The sequence below is a fragment of the Anser cygnoides genome, chromosome 5 (assembly GCF_040182565.1).
Source record: "Anser cygnoides isolate HZ-2024a breed goose chromosome 5, Taihu_goose_T2T_genome, whole genome shotgun sequence".
Lineage (NCBI taxonomy): Eukaryota > Metazoa > Chordata > Aves > Anseriformes > Anatidae > Anser > Anser cygnoides.
Genome location: NC_089877.1, coordinates 34,365,771 through 34,381,095, shown reverse-complemented (window position 1 = coordinate 34,381,095; position 15,325 = coordinate 34,365,771). Strand labels below are relative to the sequence as shown.

Sequence of the window (15,325 nt, the reverse complement as noted above, 5' to 3'; positions counted from 1 at the left end):
CCTCTTAGCCACTGCTGAGGCTCTTCATGTTCCTTAACGCTCCAAACGGGTATGCAGCAGATATTAGAAACCCCCATGGGGACACTGCTCCCCACAGTGACCACAAAAGCAAACACACCATGCAAATAGTGCACCCTGGAAAGGTGCATGAGGGAACCCACAGCATCTGGTGCTACCAGTCACACCACAGATACAGCACACACATTTCGCCCCGCTCTGGATTACAGCGAGGAGGGCTGCTGAAAGGGTACTGCAAAGGTTACGGCAGGCATGAAGGGGCAGGGGGACTCACCGTGCCGTCTCCCCCACACGCCAGGATCCGTAGGTTGTGGACCTTGCGGTACAGCTCCAGCCTGCAGGGAACAGGGAGGGACAGGAGGGGAGGGCAGACACTGAGACTGCAGCCAGGCAAAGGTGTCACTGCAGGGGTCCCTGCCCCCACAGAGCCCTGAGGGAGGTGGCATTCACAAAGCTGTGCTTGTCTCCCTATCACCTCAGCAGCGGGCAAGCCGTGCAATTTTGTTTTCAACGGCTCTTGTGGAGGAAGAGTGGGGTATTTACAGCCACTGTACAGGTGGATAAACTGAAATGCAGCAAACAAACCAGACTCACGTGGCATTGATGCAACATAAATTAGATTTGGGAATGTGACCTCCCAGCTCATCTCTTAGCCACTAGCCTTACGGTTGGACTATCTGTCCTGCAGAAAACACTGGAAGGTCAGGACCGGCCAGAACATGTCCTAGAGAGGCTTCCCAAATCCTGAATTTTTGTTTGAATGTCTCTTTGCACAAGGGAGCTATGAAGCATCAGGCCTCTGCGAGTGGCAGAATAAGCTCTGGCGAAGGGATGGGTAAGGGAAGGGTGCCGCCCCCATCAGTACTCACGCCTCCTTGGGTCCACCCTGGCTGAGGTCAAACACTTGCCGTGGGTTGAGATACCACATGAAGGACTGGATGATCTTGGCTCCCTAGGGGGATACGAAAGATTTCAGGAAACAGGCAGTTCCCAGTGGACAGTGGGAAGAAGGCATTTGGTTTTGGGGACAGGCTGAGACAATGGTGTTCTGGGGGACTCAGGCAAAGCCTGGGTTAGGTGGGAAGTAGGAGGTAGCAAACCGACACCATGGAGGTTGCTGGCCTCTTCTGCAGCTGAGACATTACCAAAGCTACGCAGAATTCTCAGCAGTCAAATGGCAACGCCCTCAGAGAGCTGCCTTCTTAGGGAGGTGTAGGACAAGGCCGTACCTGATTCCCACCACTCTTGGGGTTCACAAACACCAGCAAGGGTTTCATGAGAGGAGCTGGCATGGGCTTGATGACAAAGGGTTTCCACCTTCCTTCCTGCAAGAGACGCCACAGGTTCATCAACAAACCTGGTGAAATGTAAACTCCCACCTCCAGCTGAGCCCTAACATCATGCAGGTCAGGAGTGGGAGAAAGAAAACATCCCAGCCCTTTCTCACCTCTGTGCCATCCTCTGAGATCTTCGGCCACCCCCAAGGCTCCTCCTTGCCCCAGCACCCTCCCTCCACCTCACTCTCCTTAACCTCAGCACAGACCCTGCAAAGTGCCCTTTTTTCCCAGTCCTGCTCCTTGCTGCCCAGACCCTCTGCCCTTCCAACACAAGGTCCTGTTTCCTTATCTCTTACCTCAGCACCCTTTTTGCTGGATTTCCTCTTGAATGATGTCCTCTTCTTCTTCTTACTGGATTTCATTGGGTTCTGGAGACAAAAGGAAGAAACTCGAACACTGTGTGAGGAGCTGCTGGGCAAGCAGGAGTCAGGCAGTAACTCAGGAGCTGATATGCCTTACCTGGGGGCGTCGGACCCGCAAAATCCAAGTGGGAGGAACAACGACAGCAGCATGAGCCCCCAGTGAGCAGGGCTCTTCGATGTGTTGCAGCATGAAACAAGACACTTTGCTGTGATACTGGAGAAGCAGAGAGACAGAGAGAAAACTGAGCTGCTCCATTTGCTGGGGACAGCCACCTTCTCCTCCCAGCTCCCCCATGACATTGCTGTAGGAAATGACATAGGAGTCTTGTAATGGGAAGGCTTCCCTTAGGAGGCACTGAGGAGAAAGTTTATCAAAAGTGCTTCCAGCCACCCCAGTGAGAGGAGTTGTAAGGGCAGGCTGCAGAGAATAAGACAGGGGAGTCCCGACAGAAAGCAGGGGTCATTAGATGCAGAGCAGACTGGTAAGACATTCACTGGGGGCTTTGCTCACCGCTTGTTTGCACCAGGAACAGCTGATGGCTACAATCTCTTTACTGTGGAAGGCAAACTTTTGCTGGAAACCCTGCAGAGGGAAGGATAAGAGGCTTAGGGAATTCCTTGACAGCCTCCTATCATCCAACAGGACTTTCCCACCACCAAGAAAGACATAAACAAAGAGAATGTGCCTGCAGCTTGAGCCCTCTGGATCCTTGTCAGATAGCCCCAGCCACCACTACAGCACCAGTGTTGCTGTTGCCCAAATAAAATATGTCAGGAAGACGGTAGCCTCTGGGACTGATCGGGCCCAGGGGGAGAACAACTGTAAATGGGAAGGACCTATGCAGTATTTCACTATGCAAAACAGGGCATGAGTCTTGGTTTTGCCGTAGGCTGCTCCGGCCTAGCAGGAATAGTGGGATGTTATGCAGGAATTCTGCTTCCCAGCCCTGCTATTGTTCCTAGTCTGACCTTAGCTTTCCTTCAGGCTGAGAAAAAAACAAGATGCCCTCTCACCTTGCCACACTGCCGGCATTTCCCTTCCTGCCGTCTCCGGTGCACCCAGTGATGCCGGACAACTATAGGCTAAAGAGAAAAGAAAGAAAAGAAAAAAAAAGTTAAAGGATGAGTGTGTGTAAGAATGGAGAAACAGGCATGAGGAATGGATGAGGGCATGAGGAAGCGAGCTAGGACCTCTGCTATTGCAGCAAGCCCACTGTTCACCTGCACCAGCAGTAAACCTCTAGGAGAAGGCACAGCCAAAGAACTGAGGGACAAGAGGCCAACTTAAGATGCTCAGAGAAGAGGGAATTAAACAAAAGAAAAGTCCACAAAACAAACAAACAAACAAACAAACAAAAAGGAAGCAAGGGAAACTGAAGACAGAATCACAGAAAGCAAACAAAAGAGTGGGTAAGCAGCAACGTGGAATGCTACTTTGGCAATAAATCACATTTCTGTCTCTTAATATCTCTGACTAGATGACCCCAGTAAAAGGTGAAAAAAGTGACAGTGGAAGGTATGAAAAACCCCTGTGAGACAGTTTGCATGTACAGCAAGATGACCGGAGTGCCTGCAGCCAAGCAGCTGCCTGCCTAGCTCCTAACAACCATGTTCTTTGAGGAAAGAAGCAGCACCCACTAGGTTACGATGTGGAATAAAGGGGTCCAACCACCGTGGAGTTCTTCTATTGCTACATGGAGTACCTGTGTAACGCAGGGCAAGACTGAGTGATAAAGCAAAAAGTGAGCCCATACTGCCCCCTTCCAAACCGTGGAGACTCAGGAAACCACTGACTGCTCTATTTGCTTGGGGACTAGCACAGGAAGGTAGAAAACTCTCAGGAAACACTGCTTGCAGGTTCCCCCCATGCAGATATAGGAGCAGTAGCACATGCAAACCAGCAGATGCTCTGCCTTTTGCTACTTGCAATCTCCTCTCTCCACACAACCAGTCTGTGTTGGTGCCTGGCAAAGAGATATTCCTTTATTGCACCTCCTCTTTGGAGCCAGGAGGCAGCACAATGCCAGCGCTTTGATGGACAACATGCTGCCAGCATGGGCTGGGAGCACTCTGGCAGCATCTGATCCCTTTGTCACCAAACTGAAAAGGTGAGAAGGCAGACATGGGCACAGTCCAAGGCACATCTCTCACCTCCCGTACATTCCGGGATCCTGACTCCCTGAAGGAAGGTTTGCAGCGGAAATTTATCTGTGGATTGAACACACATGGGAGGAATCAGTAAAACCATCACCTGAAGGAAACCCACTGGAGTTTATTTTACTACAGTACAGCCTCTGGAGATGTTCAGTGCTTGTGTATGAAACTCCCAATTTATCTCTCTCACTGAACAAAATGGGGCCAGGGGTCCCAATCACATCATTAGCACTCCTTTTGGTATCATCTCTTCATAGGACCCCTCTTCGCAACAACACATTGCAGTTCCCAACCCTCTTGAATTGCCCTATCCCAGAGACAGGGCTGGCCAGGAAAAGGCTGTTAGAGCTTTGCAAGCCACAGAGAGGGGCTTAACAGGCTTTACTCACTTTCTCCAGCTGTTCTATGCACGGTGTATGCACTACGATCTTGCAGGCTGCACACTTACGCCTGGAGAGAGGTTTTTGCTGGAGGATGAGAAAAGGGGAGGAAAAACATACATGTGAGCAGCAGGGTTCAGAGGCCAGCAAGCTCAATCTCCCCTCACACTGCCTTCATATTTTTCAGAGCGCAGAACAAGTCCTGTAGGAGTTACATACAACCTAGACACCTTGCAAGTGAAGGGATCTAAACACGTGCCTAGAGCCAATGCTCTTGGTTCTGCAACACAGCAGGGAGGTGCCCACAATATGTCTGGGCTCTGGTCCTGCTATACAGGGTCAGGAGACAGCACGTCTGGGTCTCCAGTGCTCATTTTTCCCCACTATTGAACGGTCTTTCCAGAGAAGATAGGTTCAGATTCCTCCTCTAAACATGTGGGATCCCAACAACCTTTCTCTGGAACATCGTGTCACTTCTGGCAGGTTTGCAACCACAAACCAAACGTCGGCACTGGCAGAAATTGGGGATGCAGCACTCCAGCACACAGATGTAGGAGGAACACATGGTCTCTTCCTCTTGCTAGCTCTCCAGGTCCCCCACGCTTCTTCTCCCAGCACCAGGCAGCAGCAGGACCTTCATGGTCTCTCCGCCGGGTGGCAGCACAGCCTGCATCTGCGGACCTTGCAAGGGACGCGGGTGACCCCAGGTAACTTACCAGCAGTTTTGCCATGCAGTTCTGTTCCCCAACGTAGCAGAAATCCCCAGAGACATTGGTCTCAAACCAGATGTGCTCCCCATAGACTGCAGTCTCCTGAAAGGGACGAGACAACGTATTTCTGAGAGCACCCCCAGAGGAACATCTGATCCCTAAACTGCTTTGTGCTAGGGACAAGATAACTGGAATGAGGTGTGCGGGGAGGAAGAGGAAGCTAAATCCAGGACGACAAGATGCGCTGCACAACTGGGGCTAACATCCGCACAAAGGAAACCTCACAAAGCTGCTGCCACGACCCACCCACTAGCAATCCTAGAGATCCTCAGGAAACCAACTCTCCCCCTTTTCAGATCCCACAGCAAGGACCTACAGCCCCGTTGCAAAGCGTCCCGCACAGAAGCACTGCTTCCACCACCCCGAGAGGAGCCATCTGGGGAAAATTCACCACACGTGAACGGTTTCTGCTCTATGACCCAAAGGTGCAGCTTAAAACCTGCCTGTCTTTGCCTGTGAAGGGGCAGGGGCTTGCTCCTGTTGCTCAGCCCCAGCCACCAGCAGACCTCAATGCCAGGAACAGAAAAGCTGAAGTGCTGTATCTATGCCATCCTCCCAGGGGACTGCCTGTGGCTGCGCGGCCTCTCCTCACAGCATCAAGGGGTGCTGCCAGCGGCACAGATGCTGGCACCAGCTGGTGGCAACGGCAGAGGCCATAAATGTGTCAAAGCTGAAGTCACCTGGGAAGCCTCAGCCTGGGAAGAGCCCGCTGCTTCCTGGCCACGAGCCCGTCGCACGCAATGCCCAGTGCAACACGACACAACTTACAACATGCAGCACAACTTACGCTCCAGTCCACGGTGCTGCGGATCTGCCTCTCCGACTCGCTCCTCAGGGCTAGCGTGGGGTTTGGCTGGGCTACCATGTGCTGGAGGCTGGACTTGGCAATAGCTTTCCTGGAAGACACGGGAGGGCCGCCTATTAGCTCGGGGGAGAAGGAATGCACGCCGAAGCCCTTAGGGATGCCAAGTCCCTTGCAAAACACCCGGATTGCTCCACCAAGATGCGGTGGAGCCTGAAGCAGCCTTCCCCAGGGCACAGAGCGCCCTGCCTGTCCCTCTTGTCCCTCCCAGCCTCCCTTCCCTCTCATCGCCTCCTGCGCACCGCCATACATACAGCAGCCGGGGGCTCCAGCCGTCAGGGCAGCAGGCGGGCTCCGGTCCCAAGCACTCGGGGAAGGCGGCCCCGGCTGCCCCCGCGCACTGCTGGGCCAGCCACCACGCGCGGCCGGGGGACAGCAGCCCGGGCCGCAGGGCGTCACTGGAGCGGCGACGCTGGCTGAGGCGGCGGTAGCGGCCCGGCAGGCCGTGCGGGACCCGGCCGCAGCCGCTGTCGGTGGGCAGGCAGTGGGAGGAGGCGCGGCGCAGGCAGCGGGGGCCCCGCGACAGCAGCCCGGCCTGCAGCGGCCGCAGCCGGGGCAGCATGGTCAGCCAGCTCTCCTCAGCCCACCGCCTGCTCCGCTCCGCCTCGCCGCTCGCCGCATGGCCACCGCCATCCTCCAGAGGCCAGGAGACGGAGGTGTCGGCACGCGGCGCCCCGTCGCCCTCCTCTCCGTCGGGGAGGAGGCCGGCCAGCAGCAAGGGGCAGCCCAGAAGTTGGGCATCGATGGCTGGCGGCCGGCCGCCACGGTGCTGCTGCACGGCGAAGCGGGGACTGAGGCAGGGCGGCGTGGTGCTGGAGCGGCGGCGGGGGCTGCTGCGTTGGGGCAAGGGCAAGCAGGAGAGGGGCAGCGGCAGGGCGCTGGAGCCGCGGCGGCGCTGGGCCAGCGAGGCGGAGGGCAGCCCGGCCTGGGAGCGGCGGCGGGCCTTGCCGGTGGGCACGGCCACCACACTGGCATGCCGCGGCCCCGGTGAGCCCTTCCTCCCGAAATGCCTCTTAAAAAAGGTTTCCATCTCGGCCGGGTGGTGGCTGTTGACACAGAAACCGGGAGTTAAATAGGCTCCCCGCAGATCTGCGGGGCACAGTGGGGACAGGGGGCAGGAGCAGGGACACAGCGGAGAGCTGGGTGCTGCGATGTGTGGCGGGGCTGAGACCTGCACCTGCTAAAGCCACTGGGCTCTCCCTCCCCTCGAGCTCAGAGCTAAAGCTCTTTTTAAGGCAGTCTCTACACCTGTTTTCACAGCTTAGCTCAGGGAAGGAGTCTCAGAAACACCCGCTGGAGCACTCTAAGGACAAGCTCTTGCCCTGCTGCCCAGAGGACAACGGCCCCGGCGCCTCTCAGCAAGGTCAGCCCTGGTCACTGCCCCCCTGCTTTTTGCTCCCCTGGTGCTGGCACTCTTGGTGTCCCAGCTGTAAGCACTCGGCACAAGCAGCAGCCCCACAGAATTTGTGGCAAATGGAAACTAAGCACGAAAGAAGGAAAACGGTCAGGCAAGTCGAAGTGGGGCAGGCACATTTAGTGGAGTCTGGCTGAGAGAGCTGGAGCAGAGGAAAGCTAGGAAAAACATCCTATCTGTCCTGCGCAAAGCTTCCCTCTCGCTTTGGAAAGAGCTTTAACAGGTCTCTTGACCTTTCCCTGCCCAGCCCTCCAAGCTTTACATCTTGCCAGGACGTGGCAGCTGTCCGTGAAAAGCACTGGGCCACAGATGGAAGCTGCTGCAGCAGCGGTTTCAGTGCTCTCAGCTTGGCATGCAAATGTTTGAGTGGGAGAGGCTGGCTGACGAGCACCAGCACTCCTGTCCTCCAGAGCTAGTGCTTCTCTTCCAGCTCTCCAGCCACCGCTTGTCTTCAGCCTCTAAACAGAGAGGATTTATTTGAGGGCAACTCGAAAAACACTGGCACCCGCAGCTTGGTAGAAGCAAACTTCTGGATCATCAATTGCTACAAAGGCAGGGGACTCGAGATTACGCAGACATACACCAGCTGCCACCCCCACAACTCTCACCAACTTCTGTGCTGAAAAGGCTGCTCCCCTACCCTTCACGAGGGTATAGCATGTCAACCACCACTGCGCTAGGATTAGCATCTGCTGCGCTCACATCTTTCTTCCTCCCTAGTCATGCTCTTTTAGGCACTCGCTTGCAGGTCAGCAATGCTTGAAGACCGTCAGAACACCATGATCCAAACCCAACGCCCTGAGATCCATGCAAAAAGGCAATTTTTTTTTCAGACAGAAGCTTCCCTTTTTGGTATATGCATATAAGATGGTACACACATGCTATTTTCTGGAGTTTTTGCTCAGTGCTTGTACCACAAGCAAGAGGCACATTGGACTATACCTCTGTTTCTTTGAGAGGAGTCTAAAGCAGAGTTTGTATTTTTGCAGAAGGCAAGGCTTGGTTCCATCTCGTCCAGCCTGGTTATGCAAGGAAACTTGCTCTTTAGTTTCTAGTCTCACTGCCATGTCTGTACTCAGCAATATCAGGCAAGGAGGGAAAAAAGTACAGTGATGCTCTCCAGAGGAATCTGCAGTTCAGAGAGCAGCATCAGGGAGCTAAAGCCTTGCTGAACTGAAAGCAAAACCAAAGTGCAATCTCCTCAGAAGGATTCCTCCAGTTCCATCACAGCGAGCAATGTGGGTATCTCACTCATCTGTGGGATAGTGCAGCAAATTGCATCATCACCAACCGGTGTTAAAATTGTCTGAAGAAATGAAACATGTTAAAACAACACCAGAGAGAACTGCCTGGGTATGACAAGCTGCAGCAAACTCTTCTTGACTGGTTTAAGTTGCTGGGGGAGATGTAATTGTCCAACTCCATCCCAAACGAGCTGAAGGGATGCTCCCTTCTGCCCCAGATATCCCACTGACATGAAGCTGGTGCAGTGCTTGCTGAGCTGCTGCTATGGGCAGGAAGATCTCTCAACACAGCTTCCTTCCTTTTCGCACCACAGTCGCATGAGGAAACTTGCTAGAGCAACCTTGGCTTGACATTTAAGTTTGGTTACTAGCTGATTACAGCTCTTTTTATCTTCAGAGCTGTCAGAAAGTGGCACGTGGACTCACGCTCCAGCCACCAGCGGTGAAGGTTATTGCTGGGCAGCCATCTGACAGCCCACACCAGCACCATGCGGCTGCTGAGATCCGACGGTGAAGATATCCCCTTCGCTTGCAACTGGCTTCCAGCCTGAGGTCCGAATGGTGTATCGCACGAGTCGAGAGCTGCTGCTGGCAGTGCAGATGGACTGACCGCACAGGGTGCCCAGGATTGATGTGCACAGCTAAGCGGTGTGCGGAGCAGCTGGGGAACTGTGAACTGGGTGGAGAGGAGCCTAAGGAGAGCTGAGCGAGGGAAGCTCCTGGCCTAACACTACCAACATTTCTGTGATCTCCGGGCTTCTCTTAAGAGGCTGCTTGCAGCTGAGACAGGACAGAGAGCAGCCGGTGCTTGCTGCAGCTCTGCAGGCTGCATCACTGGGCTAAGTTAGGTAAGGGGGCTGGATGGAGGCAGTCTGGCAGTTGCAGGGTGGGAGGGGAAGGAAATACTGCTGCATGCGCTAGGATATCAGTGCCACTTACAAGCAGCTTTTATCATTTCAATCTCCTGTGAATAAGGAAGGAGAGATCAGCTCTGGCCTGCTTATGATCTGCAATCGGAGCTTTTGGGAGTTTTTTTTTTTCTAACCAGACCTCTCAGAGCTCCTCAGCCTCCCATGCTCCTGCCTGGCATTGGTGGGCAGAGATGTTGCTGAAGCAGGAACATATCCCAGGGTGTGTGCTGCCCTCAGGAGCTGAGGGAGGAGGAAGTTGCTGCAGTACCCTCCCCGGGCACTCAAGAGAAAGCTGCAACTTCATACTGTAAGGACAGAACTAACTTTGGTGGCAGGATATAAATGCCCCTGGAAAATCAAGCAGGGAGGGAAGAGGAAGAACTTACATCTTGTAACTTCACTGGACACAGAGGTAGTGGATCAGCTGATATGGAGACCCCCATCACCCAGCAGCCATCCCACCTGTGGTGGTGGTAGCTACAAAACCCAACATGCAGACTCCTGCACCTAAACATGCAATATCCCTCAAGGCACAGGCCTATATCATGGAGAGCTTCTTGATGCTCAGGTCCATCACTCTGCTTTGCTACAGCAGCCTCAAGTAAACCCCTAGGTACTATGCTGACCATGCCCGTGTCCTTAGACACAGAGCGATGCTGTGCAACACATCTGCTTGGTCCTTTCTGTGTTATCATTCCTTCTGTCCCTCCAACACCCTGGTGTCCTCCTGATGGTGCCCAGAAGCAAGAGAGATGCCAGGCTGCCTTTCCATGCAGCCAGCCGTGGCAGCCCTCTCCTGGCACAAAAGGTGGCAAGAGGACCACACTTAGGAGACTCCTGGCTGCATGACCAACAAGCCTTGAGCCTTAGAGAAGTCTGGACTTGAAAAACGCCATCAGCTCCTCCAGACCTTTCAGCAAGCCTCTACTTAGTCGGCTGGAAAGCATTTTTTCCAACCACTGGGCTACAGTGAGGGAAATGAGCCCAAGCTTCACCCTGCTCCATGACGAGGGCCCGTCCTGGCTGAGTCTCTGAAGCAAGGCTTGCTGCAGCTGCTGGGCTGGTGCTGTGGCACCAGGGCTGGCAGCACGCAAACGAGAGCCCATTTCAGTTTACAGGCTGCCTTCCCCAGGCCAGGACGGCTGACTTGCACAGCTCAACCATGGGGAAGGCGTGTTATTAATAGCCACCCATGTGTGACACCGAGATCTCCTGGGCTTCTGTCTCTGTCTCCTCCTTGTCAGGACACTGGAGGGACCAAGGGACAAAAGCCTGGGAGCCCACCCAGGGAGCTGCTGCTATCCCTGTCCTGCTGACACACTGCAGCCTGCCTTCAGCCTCGGTTCCCGTTGTCAGTTTGCATTCCCCCGTCCTTTCAGCCTTCCCATGTACACTGCTGTCCCCACACTGCCTCTGCTGAGACCCTGTCCCCTTGTCCCTGCTCCCAGACATCAGCTGCTGGCCTCTCCCCTCCCTTGGGCTCCCCAGCCCTCCCTGAGGCAATGGGAAGCATGACCTGTGTGGATAAGCCTGCTGAGAAAGGTGCCAATGCTGGATGGGGAAGGGAGCACGCTGGGCAAGATGTGGTACAGCCCTCAGGGCTTTGGTTACAGCGAGGCGAGCGAGTTCCCAAACTCTGCGCAGTTTGTTTCTGCCCGAAATTTCCACTCCAGCTGTAATCCGTCCGACATCGCACAAATCAGACAGAGGCAGAAGCTGCTCGAGGGGGCAAGGCCGTGAGAACAAGGGCCTCGGGGGCCAAAAGGTCTGAGAATAATCCACGCTGAGCTCTCAGCCGGCCCCAAAGCGAGGGGCAGACGTCTCCCCGCCAGCACCAGAGCGGGACGGCAGCAGCGAGCGCCTGCGGGCTGCACAAGCCCTCGGCAGTCATCGCGGTGGGGACTGCAGCGCCTGCCTCCCGTGTACAGCTCTCATTTACCGGCACCGCCAGCCTGCCTTCCTCCCATTCAGCGCCACAGCTGACGTGTGAGTGAGCGGTGCTGCGCGCCCGGGCACGGCTCGTGGGACTGAGGCAGCCAGAAATACCTCCAGAACAGCGGCAGGAAGGCTCCGTCCAAACCGTGAGCCTTTCAAAGCGTGAAGGGTGAACCATGGGCCTTCTATTTTCAGATTTACTCACCTCATGTCATGCAACAAGTGCCACCGCCTATACACAGCACCTCACTCCCAGGCCCCCGAGCTGCAAGACCACAGCAGGCCTGTTGTTGTGCTGCCAGCCTCACGCTGCAGAGGAGGAGAGTACTGCCACAGCCTTAGGGTTGTGCCTCCGGGCAGCACAATGCTGTTTTGGCCCTTGTAGGGCACTCGGAGGGGAGCCTCAAGGCCTACTGCCAGGGTTACCTGAGCATGAACTGAGAGCAGGTCACCCCAGGCAACATCTGAGGGCTTTGCTAACTCGCTCAGAAACCTGTCAGTGTCACTGGGCACGTTGGTTGGCGATACCGAAGGTCCCAGGGCTGCTCTGACTCACAAGGGACAGGCAGCTACACCAGCTTGGGCCCTCCATGCCGTAAAGCTTGCACGTGCCACGCAGACCATGACGCTCTGCAGCCAGGTCTGCACACACAGAGCAGATGGCAGAGCACCAAGGTTGCAGACCTAGCACAGAGGCTGCTGATCACCCGCCCCGAGCACATGGCCCAGCAAAAAGCAAAATTCGCAGCCTCCTGCTCCCACACTACAAGCCTCTGCTCCGCGACCTCGCAGCAGTGCCAGCGCAGGGACCTGCTCTAAATACCCACAAAGTGTGGCACCGAAAGGTAATGGGATCCCTGCGGAGGATGGCTAGATGGAAAACTCACCCCCACGCTTTATTTCAGGAGACTGGAATTTTGTGGGACAGCCCAGATACCCCAGCTGGCAGCCAGGGCTCAGCGAAAGGGCAGCAGGTCAGCGCCCCTCCTGACTGCTGCTGCCTCGGGCAGATTACCACGCAGTACACATGAGGACGAGACCAGGCTTTGCAGGCAGCCACTACTGATTCTAATCCCACACCACTTTTAGCCTTTTGGGCAGCTCACTTAGGAGCCGGGGATGCCAACCAGCTGATTCTGCCACCATCAAGCTCAGCAAGTGGGTTAAAGCAGGACCCTCGGTGCTTCCCTCTGGCCCTGTCAAAGGGAAGAGGACACTCGTCTGTCAGACCCCAGTAGTTCCCATCTTGTCTCATCGCACACCAACACATTTCCCAACTGCCAGAAGGAAAGAAGTCACTGAACAACCCCTTCTTTTATTCCCCTCCTACAGCAGTCCTTCTCAACACGCATCCCAGCCATGACCCACCCCTGTCCCTGCACACGCTGATCCTCTCCGCCAGCACCTCGCTTCGCTGTGTCACGGGAGCCCAATTTTGGCTACGAGATAAGTGTCTGTGTGCACTGAGCCTGCTGTATCTCGTGTCCCTGTTGGCTCTCCCGCATGGGGCAGGGTCTCGGAGCTCGCAGCTGCCTCGCATGGGGCGGCTGCAAGGAAGCAAGGAAACGCTGCGGCTTTGCAGTTTCTCATAGGAAGCTTGTCCAAGGGGCAAAGCAACGTTGAAGGAACTACCCAAGCCCACACAGGGATTTGAACACAGTCCTCACCGCTTGGCCGGGCCTTGACCAAAATAAGGCAAAAGGGACCGGCTGTCCCACCTCCTGCCTCGCCCTTCATGAGAAAATGTTTTCAAAGTGGGGCTTCCTGGGAAGAGCAGGGTCTGGGAGCAGAAGGGCCTCATGCTTTTTTTTTTTTTTCCGTTCTTGGCATAATCCCACCTCCATCCTGCCTCTCTCCAAGCTCTGGTCCCACTGCCCCTTCGCTGCCTTTTCAGCACAAACCAGGCCAACCTCGAGCCCCTCTGGTGTGACACGCAACCCTTTGGGGCACGGCGTGACACAACCCTCACCTTCCTTGCTCCTCCATCCCCAAACCCAGCCAGCACCCCAAGGCTCGCAGCACTGGGAGGGTTTCACAGCACGGTGCTCGGCACTGCTCCTGCGTGGTCCCGCTGCCGTATGCAGCGTGCCTCAGGCTTGATTTAAGGCACGCCTGCCAGGCTAGCTCAGCCCCTCCACTCATGCTTCATAAAGTCAAGAGTTTGCCAGCCCTAAGGCTCAGAGTAATGTTCCCATTACACCAATGTGATTTCCTTCCCAAAATCCATGGAAGATGGAGTTTTGTCCTAATTTAAACTAAAGCTGTCTCCTTGGAGGCTCCTGGGCTGAGTCTGCGCATTCATATCCCTTGACAACTTTCCACCATCATAACATTACGAAGTTTATTTGCCACTACACTAAATAACCTGCCTCCTGGTTATCAAGAAATTGGACAGCGCTGATTTATACAAGCCACTGCTGCGTTTGTTTGCTGTGCCAAGAGCCAAGCGTCTGGACCGGCAGCCTGGGATAGCGAATTATCCACGACGAAACGCAGAGGGTGAGCAAACAACATCAGCACACAGGGGCCAGGCGAGAGCAGGGGATGGGGCAGCAGCAGTCCGTGCAGTTTCTATTTTGGTCGCATCAGCATCACCCGCGACCCGGGCTGGGACGGATATTAAAGAGTTCCTTATCTTCCAAAGCTCCCTTTGGAGAGCAGCGAAGCAGCGGTGGGTCGGGCAGGCTGGCTCTGGGAATTTTGGGAGCGCAGGAAGGGCCAGGCTCTGCTTCCTGCAGCAGACACCCGCTGTCCCCCCCCAGAGCTGATCCCCTCCTTTGGTATACACAGCTCTGTGCCTCACGTAGAGGAGGGACCCGAGGGAGATGCTATTTAAAGGGAGGCCAGTCCCGCGGTCCAGCTGTCTGAGCCCGGCTCCCCAGCATGTGGGAAGCTGGGGGAAACTCCCCAGCGTGGAGCCGGCCCGGGCAGGGGACCATGGCAGCATCCCGTGGGAAGAGGCAGGGAAAAAAGCACAGAGAAAAAGCTCCAGTGCGAGGGATGCAGAGCTCAGGCAGTGACGCCTGGGGCTGGGGGGCCACACAGACCTCCCAGGGGAGCCTCAGGCCCTCAGCTACAGGCACAGAAGCAGAGACGGGCAGGACACCAGCCTGCAGCAGGGAGCAGAAGGGCATCCTACAAACCCCAGCAAAAGCAGCGGGTGCCACCAGCACCAGGGGAGATGCCAGGAGCCCAGAAGGCAGCTGTTCCCCCCAAAACTATTCTGGGACAAAGCAGCTGGCACAGGCTGGCCCCCTACACCACTCTCTGCATGCCACAGGTTTCCCCCTGCTCTTCCCCTCTGCCCTCCCCGTGCCGCACAGGCTGGCAGGACACAGCCCGTGCCTACCAGCAAGCAGAGCGTGCGGCTGGAAACCCACCTCTGGCAGGGGAGGCAGCAGCCGAGTGCCGCGAAGTGCCACAGTGCTGGGTTTCCCAGAGCCCCCGTGCCAGCCCCAGGGACCGCTCATAGCCCACAGGACAGCTGCGGCTCGATCCAGCCTCCAGGAGCCAGCACAGTGAGGGTTTAGGGGGGTGACGTGGGGGTCTGCTCCCCCCGACCCTACCCGGTGTGGTGGGACACGGCACCTGCTCAGACCAAACCCACCAGCTACGGGCTCCGTCCCCTGGTCCCCTCCCTTCCCCCACCGAGCACAAATGAAAGCAGGAAGACACAGGGACGAGGAGGAGGAGAGGAAAGAAGGGCAGAGCGCGGGGAAAAGCCTCTGTGACCTGATCCGGAACGGAGCTGAGGTCCCTGCAGGTGATGAGCGGGCGGCAGCGGCCGAGGAGCAGCGGCGGGCCAGCCCTCTGCGACCAAGTCCTAGTTTGGCGAGCGAGCGCTCCGCTGCTCCCTCCGCCTCCTCCCCGCGCTGCAAACCCTGACAGCGCTCGTTAAAATAACCAACTGCACTTCCTCTGCGAGCAGCCCCAGGCAG

The 15,325-nt window shown here is 56.0% G+C and overlaps 1 protein-coding gene across 3 annotated transcripts in view; it reads right to left on the bottom strand.

Annotated features, from left to right (window-relative positions):
• The window catches only part of DGKZ (diacylglycerol kinase zeta), a 41,783-nt gene that overhangs the window by 15,897 nt on the left and 10,561 nt on the right, over positions 1-15,325 (bottom strand). Inside the window, exons 1-12 of one of the 3 annotated variants that reach the window (XM_048065135.2) lie at positions 6,138-15,064; positions 5,809-5,917; positions 4,968-5,063; positions 4,261-4,338; positions 3,869-3,925; positions 2,732-2,800; positions 2,229-2,300; positions 1,815-1,931; positions 1,652-1,723; positions 1,248-1,343; positions 888-970; positions 293-353 (exon numbers count right to left, since the gene is read on the bottom strand). In XM_048065135.2, coding sequence (XP_047921092.2) covers positions 293-353; positions 888-970; positions 1,248-1,343; positions 1,652-1,723; positions 1,815-1,931; positions 2,229-2,300; positions 2,732-2,800; positions 3,869-3,925; positions 4,261-4,338; positions 4,968-5,063; positions 5,809-5,917; positions 6,138-6,913 — 1,686 coding nt within the window. In that variant the 5' untranslated portion in view covers positions 6,914-15,064. Of the gene's footprint in view, positions 1-292; positions 354-887; positions 971-1,247; positions 1,344-1,651; positions 1,724-1,814; positions 1,932-2,228; positions 2,301-2,731; positions 2,801-3,868; positions 3,926-4,260; positions 4,339-4,967; positions 5,064-5,808; positions 5,918-6,137; positions 15,065-15,325 lie in introns of those variants that run through there. The other 2 variants (XM_048065136.2, XM_066997843.1) reach the window with 2 other exon arrangements.